The 15,924-nt window shown below is 39.7% G+C and overlaps 2 protein-coding genes across 4 annotated transcripts; one reads left to right on the forward strand and one right to left on the reverse strand.

The window, feature by feature from the left end:
• Positions 1–294: 294 nt before the first annotated feature.
• Positions 295–6,104, reverse strand: e2f4 (E2F transcription factor 4). The gene is made up of 11 exons (XM_049724396.2): positions 5,701–6,104; positions 4,723–4,832; positions 4,148–4,309; positions 3,749–3,792; positions 3,576–3,640; positions 3,326–3,493; positions 3,106–3,184; positions 2,758–2,904; positions 2,328–2,375; positions 2,192–2,236; positions 295–1,836 (listed from the first exon to the last, which is right to left on the reverse strand). Exons 1-11 carry the CDS (start codon positions 5,863–5,865, stop codon positions 1,721–1,723), a joined length of 1,149 nt encoding a protein of 382 aa, XP_049580353.1. The 5' UTR covers positions 5,866–6,104; the 3' UTR covers positions 295–1,720.
• Positions 4,309–15,582, forward strand: ferry3 (FERRY endosomal RAB5 effector complex subunit 3). 3 transcript variants are annotated; one of them, XM_049724392.2, is made up of 15 exons: positions 4,309–4,691; positions 7,629–7,817; positions 8,243–8,388; positions 9,059–9,240; positions 9,568–9,667; positions 9,757–9,881; positions 10,123–10,229; positions 10,426–10,623; positions 10,943–11,071; positions 11,178–11,246; positions 11,340–11,542; positions 12,098–12,155; positions 12,312–12,379; positions 13,520–13,638; positions 13,792–15,582. In XM_049724392.2, the coding sequence occupies exons 1-14, from the start codon at positions 4,628–4,630 to the stop codon at positions 13,610–13,612; spliced, it is 1,731 nt and encodes a 576-aa protein (XP_049580349.1). In that variant the 5' UTR covers positions 4,309–4,627; the 3' UTR covers positions 13,613–13,638; positions 13,792–15,582. The 3 variants fall into 3 exon arrangements, with proteins under 3 accessions (XP_049580349.1, XP_049580350.1, XP_049580351.1); XM_049724393.2 differs by lacking the exon at positions 4,309–4,691 and adding an exon at positions 6,301–7,353; XM_049724394.2 differs by lacking the exon at positions 4,309–4,691 and adding an exon at positions 7,364–7,522.
• Positions 15,583–15,924: the final 342 nt, after the last annotated feature.

Below are 15,924 nucleotides of genomic sequence, written 5' to 3' on the forward strand. Positions count from 1 at the left end.
TTCTAAACAGATTTTGCAGGACATGTTCCCCCTAAAATCCGAGGGTTACAAATCCAAGAGTTCAGTAGCAATATCTGCTCAAACTTGAGATCTTAGTTAAATGTTGTCCATTCTACCGCTTTAGAATGTCTGTATTTTACTAAATGACAAAATGCGTGCGTAGACGTGAACCAGCTGCCCCCCTGAGGTGTTCATGGCAAAATTATTAAACGCCTACCAGACCCATGCCGGACAAACTGATAATCACTTCTAGCTACTTTTAAGTGGACGGTTCAGTAAAAGAAATTGAATGAGTGAACATCACAACAATCCTTTAATGTAGCTAGCAGACGCCCCCCTCCCAAAACAAAACAAAAAGCTATTCTATTTAGCATATGTGCAGTGTCTGGGGAAATAAAAATACACAAGGGATTTGACAGAATACATGTAAAATGATTAAATTTGTCAAACAGTAACAATGGATCCGCTCCATGTACATGTACTGTACAAAGGTGAAAAGGGCAATGGGATCATTTCAAAAGGAGTAAAAAAAACAAATGTGTATCTACTTACTGTATGATGAGCATAAATGATGAATTAAAAAAAAAAAGTACATCATTGCGTTAAAAAAGAAGCATGCTTTTTACATCCAAGTGAACAAAATACATGACAATTACTAGACAAAGCTGCAAGGCAAATCATTAAAAAAAAAAAAAAAAAAAAAAAAAAAAAAATCGGCAGAGGGGAGTACATTGGTATTTGCCAAATCTCTTATGTTACATATAAATAATACAACTTTTCAAGGACTTTGGAAAATAAAGCATGTCAAGTTCAAGTGTATTAACTTGAGCAAGATAGTTTAAGACAAAAAAAATAAAACATCCAAATTCTTCAAAAACACACCGCAATGTTCAACTACCTAAAGGGAAAAACAAATGTTAAAAGAATAAAATCTGTCAAACGTTAACGTTTTTTGGTCCTTTGCACATTTGCCTTTATAGTGAACTCAGGGAAATGCCAACAGGATTCAGTGATACAATTTTACAGTGTGGTTATTAAAAATAAAAAAAACCCTCAATGTTTACATATTTATATCTTGATTAAAAAACCTTTGATATTTACTTTGAGTCTGATAGCTGTACTTGTCCACTATTTCTCTGCACTACAACTTTTGCTCGTTAGACAATAAACTGGGACGCTGTCCTGCTAAGACAAAATATATATTCTGTATGTACACAAAGATAGTGCATATATAACCAGCTGCGTTTGGACTGATTCGAGCCATGTGTGAGCAGCTGGTGGGTGATAAAGGCTGCTCTCCGTTAGGTTGTCATGACTCTGGACCTGATAGGAAATTTCTTTTCTTTTTTTTCCTCATGAAGACACTGGAGTTAATAAAAATCTCGCATATTATGCACACAGGCGTAAAGCCTGCACACATTCATTTGCAAGTACATATGGCGATGTGACACTTACATATAAACAACAATCCAAAAATAGACTTTTTCAGTTGTTCAGATTCTTGGAAAAGCTGAAAATAAAAGGTTTTCATCATGCCAGTGTTTTCCACATGTAGCTAAAGCGGCGCTACTGAGCTCATGTTGAAATCCGCATTCAAAAGGAGTCTTGTCAACGCTCGGATTTGGTTTGCGTTGTTTCACGCTCACCTTCACAGAACATGAAGAGAGTTAGGGCGGCATTAACTTGGAGGGGGTTCTCCACTGCGATGGCCGTCTTTGGGTCAGAGGTTTAAAATGGGGACATCAAAGAGGTCACACAGGCCTTCTGTCTCATCCAAGTTGTATATGTAGTCATGGTCACTTGGTGGAGGCGACAGACGCAGGAGCGGCGAGAACACTAAAGGCAGAACGGGAAGAGAAATATATAAGGCCAAGCCACACAAGAAAATAATAGAATTTGACTTAAGCGTGTTAACACATGCTGCTAATCAGGCTAATTTGGTGCATTTCTCTACCATTCTGATGAAAGTCGGTAATCGGATATTTTTAAAGGAATACCTTGACTGATTATGTTGCGGTGCAAGTTATGCGAGAGTGATTTTTCATCTGTTCACAAAAAGGTCGGGCCGTCAACATTAAATGTGTTCAGTATTTACGACTTGCATCAATGGTGTGTGGTCAATACTTAGGGCTCAATCCCAATGCCACCCCTTAAAGTTGCTATTTTCTTTTTTTAATTTTATTTGTCTCACCTTCTGATGACATCAGGTCTTCCAACAAATCTCCACTCATGATCTCTGCAAAATAAAGAATGGATACTGTATGCAAGTGCATTTTCTCTAAAGGTTACTTTCACATTGCAGAGATTTGGCAGACATTTTTATTTACCTTTTGTCGGATCAAACATTTCCGAAAGTTCTTTGGGAAAGTCCAGCACTGTAGAAATCATTAGAAATAGATCAACCAATTTGTTACTAAAGACTGCATTGTAAAAAGGATGCTGTTATCCTACATTTGTGAATCAACACTAAGGAATTAAACGCAACACTGTTGTCTGCAATACAGCTGACACAGAAGGTTGAAAACAAACACCGACATTTTCATATAGCATGCTTTTCCTGATATTAAAAAATGACAGCATGACACATAGTTGCCAATGGTTTTTTTAACAATAACGTAGCTTATAAATTGTATAAAATATATGTAAATATCTTTGTTTCAAATTGTGCTTCATGTTTGTAACAAAATTAACTGCTCAATGAAATTGATCCTATGTCGCTGCCATATGACTAAAACATGACCAGATAAGCATACTCACGTTCAGACGGGTCTGACTTCATTGGTTCAAACGCTGCAGACGCAGAAGACGACGCAGACCCATCCAAGGAGGCGGAGGATTGAAGTTGCTGAGTAATGGCAGTGGGAGCCTCTGGGGTTGGAGAGAGTGGCGTGGTGCTTTTCATTTCTGAAACAAAGCGGGTCACATTAATGCTACTGTATCTGTGATAGAAGCAAAATGTCACACATAGATCAAAATTGAATAGAAATACTCTTTTGGGCTTTTTACATACACCCCCACCCCAAAAAAATCAGCACAGCAGCAGACATGATGGACAGATGACAGATTTCTAAACGTAAAAGATAAATTGGGGACTTTCTTGCCCACCTGTAACTGAGGTTGGCTGGCTATTGGCTAACGTGGTGGATGGACCGGTTTTCGCTGGTTCTGGAACTGCTCTTGGAGCCTATGGAAAGCAGTTGAGAAGTGTTAAAAAGAAAGTCAAGTCGAGCCATACAATTTTTATTACACAAACACAACAGTTTTTGTTTTATCTTTGTCCACAGATCAAAACAAGTGAGACTAATAGCAAAGCTGACATCTGGACCTGGGAGGAGGGCGACGGTGCTGGGAGGCTCTGAAGTATATCATCTGGAGGAGGGACAGGCAAAACAACTGGAGAGGCGCTGGACGGGTCCTTATTAACCAGTAAAACCTCAATGGGCCCAGAAGAACTTTTCAAACGGATCTGGTATTTCTTTTGTCCATTCATAACCTGCATTTAGACATGCACGGTCAGAAAAAATACAGACGAGCAGAAGGCGGACAGAGGTAACTCTGATTTGCAATGTACTTACAGATTCTGGTCTGGGTACTTCTAGCTGAGTGCCAATGGGGGCTCGTATCGCTAGAAGAGTGTCACCTGTGGATGCAGTGAGTGATAAGTGGAGGAACATTTGAAATCATCAATCAGATCAAGGTGGATTGACAGAACAGGATAAAGGAGACTGAGTTCAACAAAAAGAAATACCTTTGAATGCTCCACAGAGGTCCTCATGTTTTACATATGCCATAGTATTTGTGTGTTAAGGGTTAATTGGTCAGGAACAAACATTTTCAGAGTTCAAAATTCTTAAGAAAGCCATGTTTCCACCAAGCAGAATAGTTCAGGGTGAATCCTGTCCACCATTCCCCATTCCACCCCCCCCCCCCCCTTTTTTTTCCCATTTTTTATTTAAAGTTAGGGTAGAAAATAAAAACACGAAACATTATTGGATTGTGACACAAACTATTAACATGACGGTCGCTGCTTTCGCAAAAGCAAACCAAAGCATGCCACGGAAAGCTGAACTGTGCCGCTTGCATTGAGTGTTTGTGTGTGTGCAATTTGCAGCAGGATTTTGGCAGATAAATGCACTAAAATGGATATGGGCTGTTGCTGGAGTCATCTGTGACATTCCTGATGCTCTGCTGCACCCAGACTCTCTGCTGGTCCAGCTCATGTTCCCTGACAGCCAGATCATCAAGTTCTGCCTTCAGGTCAATCAACTTGTCCGCTATCTCTCTGGTATTACAACCTGGACCTACACCCCTAAAACACAAAACAAAAACAGACATGTACAGTTGTCAATTCTTGATACTCAATCATGAAGACATTTGTTCTTCTTCTTCTTTTTTTTAATGTAGACACCCAGACCATACCTTTGGTGCAAATTGATCATCTACCTTAGATTTGTTGCTTATCACTATAAGAAGTGGCTAATATAGTCCCAAAGCTGCCAATTTGGCAAAACTGAATGTCTTCTCAAGTCATCATGGCAACAAATTCATTATTAAGTATCATTTGAATGAGACGGCACTACCACCCTCCTCTTCCCCTAAAATTGTGTGATTTGTAACAGAGTGGGACATGGTATTGAGTGAAGAAGAAGGATGTCATCTGAGTGGGCATCAACTCAAAACAGCAAACATTGGTGGGTACAACCACAGAGTAAGTGCACTTACTTCCACTGGATACTGTTCTTGGATTTTTTCTCTATCAGTCCTATTCCCTCCAACACATTAGTGATGTCGTAGATCCGCCGCTTCTGCCGCACTGCCAATGTGTCCGCAGCCTGAGTCACAAAACAAAGGAAAAATGCATTTAAAAATGATGTAACACTTAAATGATAACTCATAACCAAGTTGGCATAGAGACCAGTGTTCAATCAACACGAAAAACTGTTAGTTAACTTCCTTCCTAGTCAAGGTGTTGTGCCAAGTTGAGTGCATAATAATGGCATGATAACCACAGCGTATGTCTGTGTCCTGATAACTCCATGCTTGGCCTGCTGCCTGCAGGTGCATCCTCATAGTGGCCGAGTTGCACTTGAGGATAACAGCCCCTGTGTGGTTTGACTGTAGAACTCTGGGAAGTTGATACTATCTTTTAACTGATTAGGCACGGAAATAACCTAACATAGAAAGAAAGAAACTAACAGAAAAGACTGCAAACGGGCATTATAAATTTGTGAAGAACAATGCCAGTAATATTCCTTTAAGTTTAGCTTATACAGACAGGGGGTTACTGTAAAGGTTGATGTATTTAAAGCAGGAAGAAAACCAAACACTTTAACTGAATAGAAAAGTCGTTGTATGACTCAATCATGCTACATTGCACTCGCTCAGAAAACAGCGACAAAGGCTGACCCACTTTGTGCATTTGGGAATCTGCGGGGGGGCATTCTGGAAAAGTTGATCAAGTTGTGCTCCAAAACTTTGAATTGGGCCGCGTTCGTGAAAAGTGAAGACATTGGAGTTTGCGTCGAAAAGTAACCCGGATGTTTACACGACAATGCAGCTAGCGCGCATTCAAATCAAGACAATCAGAAAGCTAGGCTATGCTAACAGGCAGGCTAGCAAAAAGTGCATGAAACCTAACGACAGAAAGCAGCTCCCGATGACATGTGCTAGCTAACAACAAAGACTGATTGGCATGCTTACAGCTTTCAGATCCAGTACTCCGTCCTTGGCCTCCTGCAGCAAAGTTACAAACTTAGCGGTGAGGAGTCCCAGACTCTTTTCATGCCTGCTCGGTGTCTGTGGCTGCAGCGGGTCCCCCACAGCGCCCAGTTCTCCTCGGTTACTGGCCGACTCTAGCTCCATCATCTCTCGGGACCAGCGCCGAAGTCCCCCTGCCTAAAGCCTCGGAAGCGAGCCCAAGAACGCACGCTCCGCCACCCTAGTCAACCAAACTGAACGACGGTGGTGTCCGTGGCATAAGAGCGTTTCGCCGTTTTTTCCTGACGGGGCGTTATTCTAAAAAAAAAAAAAAAAATCGCCAAATCTACCGGTGAAAAATCGAGGTTAACGATTCATTGAACGAGCATTCGGTTGGGAGAGCCGTTGGCCACGCGAGGTATGACGGGACTGTTCAACCAGTGGAGGGAGCGTGTATCGATGCCTAGTTATGTCAAACCCACACAACAGCGTAATAGTGGTAACCTATATAAATTAAAAAATAAAATATGTTCTAAATTTAAAAGTTAAGCAAGTATATTTTTTGATACTTCATTACTGTAGATGAAATATCAATTTAACAAGCATCTGTATTTTGCTATTTGTAGATAGACCCTTAAAGCAACAAACTTGACGAAAACACTTCTGCGCAGGCGCAGTCATGAAAATTGCCGGATGATTGCAATCTTTTTTTTTATGTAGATGTAATCTTTCTATATTTTTATTCATCTTTCAATTTTTGAAAAAAAGCGCTATACTAGATACACGACTACAACGCTGAGATGTATTCCTTTAGTGTTTCCCCAACATTTATTGCGCTAATGTACCCATTTTGCATCACAAGTTCTGTCATCGACGTACTCTGTGTGAAATTTAATTGAGCAAAAAGCTGATATACCTGCAGGAAGCAATGACTTATTCTGCTGTCGTGTGAATGGCAACAGGTGGACACATAGTTTTATTGTATCTTTTTACACCCTATGAAAAATGTGGAGAGAGCGTGTCAAACTGTGTTTTTGTGGTGAATAATCCACTTTTTTTTTTTTTTTAGGACAAAAAACCCCAATGACTCCTAACGGCACACTAGTTTACCACGGCACTGAGATTAGCTATAACTACTCTTAACTATATTTTAGTTCCCCTGAGCACACTGTCGTCACAAATACTGCGCTAGTTAAAATGTTTTCAGTTTTACAAACTTTGTTAGACAGGTGAATTCCCAATAAGACTGTGATCTTCAAAAAGTCAACCGAATACAAATTGATATTGATTGGAGACATTATGCAAATTGAATTTCAACATATGTTGAACTTCAACATAACCGAATGGGGACAATAATAGTTAGGTTATTTTGTATTTGGCGCTTAAAATATATATATGAACACCAGGGGGCAATAGTGCCCGTGGAAATTAGCATTAGTGTCATTTTGTTTAAAAAAATATTTTTTTAAACTGTGCGAAAATATAATGCAGCCAAATAAATACAGATAAGAAATGCAACCGACTTTTAAATTGTATGAAATATTCGGTAGAAATGTCAAACACAATATTCACAAAACAACGAAAGTGCGTTTCCTGCCACATGCTTGGTTCAAAGCTGTCAGCTGACTGTCTCAACAGGACGACAAATCTACACGGGTAAAGCTACACAATCTTATTGCTTTTCTGTTGACAAAAAGCACGGAGAATCGTATGCAACTTAAATGTAAAAGCAAGGAGATATTATTTAATCATTCTTTGTATTGTCTTTAAAAATGAGCTAAATTTCTAGCTAACGTAGAGATCCTTGAATGAAAAAGCAAGACAGGTAGTGATAGCATCACAACCCATCATCAACACCACTAGATTCACCGCTCTCATTTTATTGGAATACCGCTGTCCTTCTTTTAAATGTGTTCATTTTTATTTTTTAGTCGCGACCATGAAGAAAATCAAAGGCAAAGGAAGTAACACGACTGAGAAGGAGTTTGTGTTTGAGTTCAAGGCAGGGAAACACAACTGTGTTCTCAAAGTACCTTTGCAGTTTCCTGTTCAGGAGAACGTCAACGACCTTCATGGACGTCTGATGCTGCTACATAAAATACCTTGCTACGTAGAAAACGGTGAGATGCCTTCACTATGTAGAATTCAGTTGAACCGCAGAGGCAGAGTCTGATTGTTTTTATTAGCACCTCTGATGTAGTCGTACTGTATACTTAGTTTACATTAGTGCAGGCACGGTGGGTTAATGTCCCATTTGTTGATTGTTATGAACATATGTGGGTGGGATATTGCCTGACTTTCATGCAAAGACGGCTGGGCTATAACTTCCTATGACCCTGAGGCTGAACACAACTGAAAAATATAAAGCTACATTGGATGTTGATATTGATAATTGCATTGAACAAATACGTTTTTATGTTTTATTTTATGTATTTGAATTAAATTATTGATTATATTATTGAGTGACAAGCTTACAATTCGTAAAAATAAAAAATACAAAACACTTTAATATGATTGTATTGTTCTCAAAATGCTTCTTTGTTAGAATTGAAAGTGGCACTGTCCGACTTCATTGAGGAGAAGACCATTTTGGAGTATGACAGAGTTGCAGAACTGGCCCTGCAAAGACTCACAATGGGACATGTAGACATAAATCAGCTCACCAATGCGTGGACCAGAGCCTATGCAGAGGTGAGGACACGGATCACTATTAGACCTAAAACACCAGGGCATCATTTTACTTACTGATTGCCATTATCACGCTGTTTTTTTGGGTTTTTTTTGCATGCTGACAAAATGATTTTTTACATGTAAAATTACAATTTGCGTTCAGCACAATCATTTATATGGCTTTTTGTGACACTGTTGTCCTATTTTCATGATAACACAGTGGAGTGTTATGTCAAGTCGCAGATCATTAAAATAATGGGAGCAGATGTGATGATGTATGACCTATTTTTTTGTGAGTACTGATGAGGAGAGCCTCTTTATTGCATTTTGACTCTCCCTGTTTGATTACAATTTTGTTTGTCACCCATGATAGAACTGACACATATTATTTTGGGAAAATGTTCTTGAGTATAAATAGTTTCTCCACCATGTTGGCCTGCCTTAACTTGGACTTTTAGGCTTCTTGCCTCCTGCACTTAAACATTTAAGACTAGCTTTTATGATAGTCATTCAAAAATAACCATGGAGGCCTTTCAGTGTTCATCATGATTCCTGAGCAAGTATAGATAGAGGAGTTGTGATTCTTTTCTATTCATGGATGTGCTACAAAACCAGATACATTTTTATTTCAAAAATGTGTGCTAAAGCTACATAGTAAGTCTCTTATTTCCTTTTGCGTGTAACATTTCAGACCACACTAGAGCATGCACGACCTGAGGAGTCCAGCTGGGATGAAGAGTTTGCAGATGTTTACCACGAGTTGATCCATTCGCCTGCCTCAGATACACTTCTCAACCTGGAGCACAATTACTTTGTCCGTATCTCCGAGCTCATCAGCGAGAGAGACATGGAGATCAAGAAGATACAAGAGAGGTTCGTGCTTCAGAGGCTGGAACCACCCCCCCCCCCCCCTTTTTTTTTTTCCCAGATGCACCTTAGATCTATAAACGTAATTTGCTAGATTCTCTCTTGATTTGGTTGCAAATATTTGAAAAGCTAGAAACATAAAAACATAAAATCTTTAACCACATGTAAACATCTTTAGACTATACAAAAAATGAAAGTCTGATTTAATGTTTCCACATTATATAATTGCATCCGCACAACAGTGTTTTATCATTTAACACAAAGGGCCGTATTTTGGTCCCCACCATGCGCATGGGTGGAATTTTCTTTATTCATTTTTCCTCCGTGTGTCAGACAAGCTGCAGAAATGGATAAAGTGATGCATGAGTTGGGGAATACACTCAGTGACCATGATGTGAATGCAGTAGCTTCCCAGCACTTTGATGCACAGCAGGTAAAAAAAATATTCAGGAGAGTTATGATCATATAGACCTCATGTTTTAATATGAGGTGGTCCTCAGCTGTTGTCTTGTCTTTGAACAGGTGCTGGAGAACAAATGGGTCACTGAACTGAAGCAAGTGACTTGTATTCAAAAGCAAGAATATCAAGCGTGGGTCATTAAACTACACGAGGACCTGCAGAAATCCAACAACAGCAGCCAAATTAAGTATGTGTGTATCTGTGTACAATAGGAAGAATTTTGTAGGCATGATACACTGCATGCATGATACACTGCACATTGTTTATTCTTTTTACACAAAATTCCAGACCTTACTGAAACTTCTTGATGCAATTGGCATTTTTTAAGTATAACTGCACAGTACTGTACATACTGTAGCTCTGCAACCTATAGAACTCTTCAATTTGTATAAATGATCATATTGCTAATTTATACGGTTACTGTCCAGTGAGGAGATTAAGGTGCAGTCCAGCCCGCTGTCAGAACCTTCAGATTCTGGAGACCGAATGTTTGAAGAGAAGCCTCAAATGGAAGAAAGCTTCACTATTCATCTAGGTAAGCATTTGACTTTGAGAAAACATCAAGCATATTTTCATTGTAATTTGTTCAATTACATTTGCTCAAGAGCACCTGAAAGAAAACTGGCATTGCTCAAACGATAAGTTTGTTCATGTGTTGGTTTGTTGATATTTATAGAACATAGCTGTTGAACCTATTTTGTATCCTTGACCTCTGTACTTGTTTTGACTAGGAGCACAATTGAAGACTATGCATAACCTGCGACTGGTGCGGGCAGACGTGTTGGACCTTTGTAAGCACCGACGTCATGGCAGCAGCGGAGCAAAGCTGCGTCGCCTGCAGACGGCCCTTTCGCTCTATTCATCATCACTGTGTGGTCTGGTACTCTTGGTTGACAACAGGGTCAACTCCTACAGCGGAATCAAGAGAGGTTAGATTACAGTAAATAGTACATATGTTTTGTATCTTCCCTTTTGTTGTTATTGGTGCATTATTTAATCAACCCTCTTCAGTTAAGTAATCTTCCAATTCAATAGCTCCATTTGCCGGGCTATAGTTAGCCAAAAATAATGGCCCTACTCATATGCTCTTCAATGTCACATTAAAAGGCTCCTCTCCTTGAAATTAAGACTGTTGAGTCTTTTGGGGATGTGTTTATGGCAACCAGACATAATTCTGATAGAAGGTTCTACTAGCAAGCATAGTAGAGTATCATTTAGTCATTATGTCATGACTCTTTATCGACCTAGATTTTGCAACGGTGGCTAAGGAGTGCACAGACTTCCACTTTCTCTGCCTGGAGGAGCAGCTTGAAGAGGTGCAGCAGGTGGTGCTCTATGCCAGAGCACAGCGGAGCAGCAAGCAGAAAGATCAACCTGGTCAGACCTTTGATTGCAACTCTTTGCAACTGTTTTAACTATCTATAAAAACCCTTTACAGATTCTGTGTTTTCAACATCTTATTTGTTCAAAACTGTCCTCGCAGAGCTCCCCAGGAATGGAAGTGACGATAAAAGTAAAAATGTAGAAAGAAATCCTTCAAATATCTTACCAGGTAAAAACGTTGTTGATATTATTCTGCAATGTAAATTTCCTACCAAACCTTGGGCCTCAGTAATATCTCACTCACTCCCTTCTCTTTGCCAAGGTGAATTCTATGTCTCGCGCCACTCCAACCTGTCCGAGGTCCATGTCGTCTTCCACCTGTGTGTGGACGACAACGTGCGTTCAGGGAACATCACGGCCAGGGACCCGGCCATTATGGGTCTGAGGAATATTCTCAAGGTCTGCTGCACACATGACGTAACAACCATCACCGTCCCACTACTGCTGGTGCATGACATGTCAGAGGTAAATGGATTATAATCTGATGACATAACAGCCAAAAATTGTGACAAGCACTACTGTACAAATTAAATATCATACAGCAAGTATTTTAATTTGATTAAAAACAAAGCTTTGTCTAGCTGTCGTCTAGGAAATGTGGTGGTGTCATGCCTCAACTTTTACGATTTCAATTTGGTTCAAGTGGTTCATTTGGTTTTCATGACTGACCCCTTTGAGCAACTTGAATTCCCATTTGAGTCCTAATTGATGGCTTCTGGTTTCACATCAAAGCAATGCAGTCAATGCGGGCCTTTTCGTCTTTGTTGACTCCAATTGAAATGTGTTTGTCTGAATTACAGACAACAAACAGTATTCGACAGGTTTCTTGCCTTTTTTTTTTTCCAATGTTAAGGGCACTCGAGAAAAAATAACACAGGGGAATGTAGAAGAATGCTAAACCACTGTATACTTTAAAGAGTGTTTTCGAAACCAGTTCACTGAGCTACTTTTCAAATCAAAACAACATCAATGTTTGTGTTCTCCTTGCTGGTAATTGTTTCTCTTGCTCTCTGCCAACAGGAAATGACCATACCGTGGTGTTTGAAGAGAGCAGAGTTGGTCTTCAAGTGTGTGAAAGGTACAATTGTTAACAAATGTGATTGCATCTGTAACATAAAAAAATGATGTTTTTATTTTGCGGCGCTACACATGATCAGCATCGCAGATATTAGAGCAGAATGTAAGTGGGTTCATATGTGGGTGGTACTCCTGCTCATTATTATTTTATTGGCAGGTTTTATGATGGAGATGGCCTCATGGGATGGAGGCATATCACGCACAGTGCAGTTCCTCGTGCCAAGGGTGAGATGTGTGTATATTTGTCTTATGTCACAGTTATGCAGCCTTGTTCTCTATGCCCATTGCGAAAGTATCAGGTAACATCATCAGAGTCCTCATGGCCACTGCCATCTTGCACAGGAAATTCATGCCAGTCACTATTTAGTCTTCTAAGACTGTCTTTGCATTTGCTATGTGGAAACAAATCGTAGTTGAGTAGTGTGAACAATAATCGGACGACATTAAATGTCTCATTGACACGAGTGAATGCACAAACTCCCTTTTATTTATTGGCTGCCAGAAAAGCGCTCTCTTAATTCAACCAAAACGCATACCGAAGGTGAACACCTGGCTTTGCAGCGCATAACTTTTGAGTGTTTAAAAAGCTTGCCATACATAATAGCTTAGTGAGCCTTGCTTTGTCTTGAGCTGTGTTTACAATATGTGATATATGCAAGCTTTGACACTCATCCGCATACATGCGTGACAAGCATTGAAATTTACACGCAGCTGTCATTACTGACGTACGTTTACCTTGAATTCCACATCCCATTGTTTTGTCTTAACAGCTGAAGAATGTCACCACAAGGTTCAGATGCTTCCGCGCGATTTGGCTCAACATTCTCCAAAATTCATTTGGACTTGTCCGCCTTGTGACACATGACATTTTATTTTCGGCTTTGCAGAATGTTTATACCTACGGGGCTGTGTGGTTTGAGAGACAGCTGAGCCTATAGCATGGAGTCATGTTGACACCGTAAGACTATAAAACCAGAGGCATCAAAAGCTCCGACCGAATCAGCTTCCTGTCAGCTCCATGCTCAGACAGGATTGGAAATAGCTCAACCGAAACAACATTGTGCCTTCAAAGAGACTAAATATACGCCGTGGTGTTGTATGTTGACGTATACGATCAATACTTAACATTTTCATTTGACGGGTGCTGTCTAGTTTTGTTGGAGTCATAGCTAACATTCAACATACTCATAACTCACCCCGACAAGGAAATACCTTCATCTTCAGTGCATCTTTCTTATCACCTTCTCGCACACGATGCAATTTTGGCATGGCTAATATTTCATCTTTAAGCTCTACTGACGAATACCTGTTCCTCATTTCTCATTGGTTGTTTGTGTGTGTGTGTGTGTGTGTTTATGTTGACAGAGTATTTCAGAGGAAATGTTTTATCAGTTAAGCAACATGCTGCCTCAGATCTTCCGTGTCTCCTCCACGTTAACGCTCACGTCGAAGCCATGATGGGTTAAGATGAATCATACTTCAAGGTGCAGCACCACAGTCATCATCTTTTTACTTCTTTTTAAAGTTGTTGCTGTGTTTTTATCATGACATTTGGTGGGGTGTGTGTTAAGCGCTTGTGGAAAAGTGAGGAACCTTAATCAATTTAATAAGTTTGTTTATTTGTGTTGTCTTTGAAGCCGCATATCTTAGTGAGAGACGACTGGGTCCCGCAGCTCAGAGAGCAGCTGCTGCAATTATCATTTCAAACCTCCAGGGTGCAGCGCCACCGACAGATTTTTCTGACATCAGCAACAAACCCCAGGAGCTCATGTCATTTCCTCAGAGCAGCACTCTGTAGCGTATTCTGTTTGTTGGAGTCGCAGTTAGAATGCTGCATCGACTGATGTGAAGTGTTATAGTTGAATCTCGCCGCTAGGCAGTGTAAATAACTACTGCCTTGGAAGATGTCTTGAATACTAATACAGTGGAACGAAGAAAGACAAGTCAAAAGTGCGGCTGGTTTTAAAATAACGTAACATAAAATGCAAATTACAATAATCATTTCCATAGTCAAACCGTATCTGTCGCCAAACCTTTATTAACAGTTTTAGTTAACATTTAGTTTTTCACCATCATACAATTTGGCCGTTGCACGAGACGTGATACTTTATGTGAACAGTGGAAAGCTTGCTAAAGGCAGCAGTCATGGAAATGTATACCTGTAAATAGGTGAATGTCTACACAGTGAAAGTAAAAAAAACACAAATTGTGTCTTGGCTGCATAGTACATGCAATATGACTAAAGCAACAAGTTTTCACCAATAATAAATGAAACGAATATACGCCGCTAAATTCTCTTGTCTTCATAGGAAGAGACTCAAGTAGAAAAAGCTGTAACCGCCGTCTGCATCATTATATTGTTACAACATTCTTTTGCTTTAACATTCTTTGGTGATCAGCAGTAAAAAAGATTTTGAAATTATAAAAAGTCCAAGTTAACAATAGATTTTAGGTTTCATTATGCAGCGAGCAACTTCTATTTTGCACTTATTTGATATTTAAGTGTATGCACTGGTAATAAAGGTTTCCTGATGGATGTGATTTCACGCTGCAATATAAAGAGAGGTAGCATGTGCTCACTCAGTAGCAGAGTTTTCTGACTTGTCAACTTTGTAGCTCTGGGGTGAGTTTAATGGTCTGGTTCTAAAAGTAAGCTGTCATGGCTGTTACACTATAAAACATGTTTATGTGGTATATTGTGGCTTTTCTCACCTTGCAATGGCCGCTCAAGTCTGCCAGCTGGCTTTATCACATCAAGCATAGCTCATGCTGTCATGGTTTGTTTCAATCACGTCCTGGGGAAGGTTTTCTGTGGAGATGAGTAATGCCAACTCCTAAAAGACCATTTGCACTGGTGCAAAGATGAGCAGCATGCAGCTTTTTAATGCTGCATTGCAGTGAGCTGGAGTATCACTGCTTAAGTGTGTTTGGGTCCGCCTCTCCGCTTTCATGACAGCAGATGGCACTGTTCTTGAATGCAAATGTTTAAAAAAAAAAATAGTACTGCATTTGTTTGTCTTACACCACACATCTGCAATTCATCCTGATGACAGTCTTATGGTTTCTATGTGTTCTGTTTGATTTTGTAAAACGTTCTTGTAAATGTACTTTTTAATAAAAAAAAAAAAACTTGAACAGCAAATTGTAAATTTCTCAGTTTCACATTGTAGATGATTTACATTTTTGTCATCCAGCAGCGTGAAATCTGTTGAGTTGTCCAAGGACAAGTATTTTGCGTCTGTCAATTCAAGATGATTTGTAGTCACCGGAAGAGAACCAAACCAAAAGCTGCATCACATCTTTCATGATGAACACAGTGGGCAGGATGTGCACAGGAAATGTCCTAACCTCATGTTATGAAAGTGTGCAGTTTATCACGCTTGCCATGTTGAGAACCGATTAAATTGTATGTTTTGCACAGAGTTCAACATTCTTCGAATTTGTCTCGGTGGTATGAGGTGTTGGGTTTCCTTTAACGGTGTTCATTCAGTCTCTTCTATACAAGAGCTAGTCAATTTGTCCTCTGTGCTGATTCTCTGCTTGGAAAACGATGAGTGAAATATTCCACCAACTGACACCTAATATGTAAAGTAGCCTCAGAAGATTATGTTAACAAAGTATCAAAAATAACCATGACCCAACTCCCATAACCTCCATTGAAACTATTTTCCCTACGTAAACCCAACATTATGGTGAGGTCATTTAAGTCCATGACAACATGAAGCGTATGATCATCTTTAAAACATTGGGAATGAGGTGTCTTAGGACAG

Source organism: Syngnathus scovelli, chromosome 6 (genome assembly GCF_024217435.2).
Source record: "Syngnathus scovelli strain Florida chromosome 6, RoL_Ssco_1.2, whole genome shotgun sequence".
Lineage (NCBI taxonomy): Eukaryota > Metazoa > Chordata > Actinopteri > Syngnathiformes > Syngnathidae > Syngnathus > Syngnathus scovelli.

Bases quoted from the DNA above. Each gene is read 5' to 3' on its own strand.
- ferry3 (XM_049724392.2), top strand. From the start codon at position 4,628: ATGGTATTGAGTGAAGAAGAAGGATGTCATCTGAGTGGGCATCAACTC. The intron at 10,624-10,942 runs GTTAGATTACAG...TTATCGACCTAG, and splicing joins CTACAGCGGAATCAAGAGAG to ATTTTGCAACGGTGGCTAAG. The intron at 12,380-13,519 runs GTGAGATGTGTG...TTATGTTGACAG, and splicing joins TGCAGTTCCTCGTGCCAAGG to AGTATTTCAGAGGAAATGTT.
- e2f4 (XM_049724396.2), bottom strand. From the start codon at position 5,865: ATGATGGAGCTAGAGTCGGCCAGTAACCGAGGAGAACTGGGCGCTGTG. The intron at 4,310-4,722 runs GTAAGTGCACTT...TTTGTGTTTTAG, and splicing joins AAGAACAGTATCCAGTGGAA to GGGTGTAGGTCCAGGTTGTA. The intron at 2,376-2,757 runs GTGAGTATGCTT...TGATTTCTACAG, and splicing joins GAAGTCAGACCCGTCTGAAC to TGCTGGACTTTCCCAAAGAA.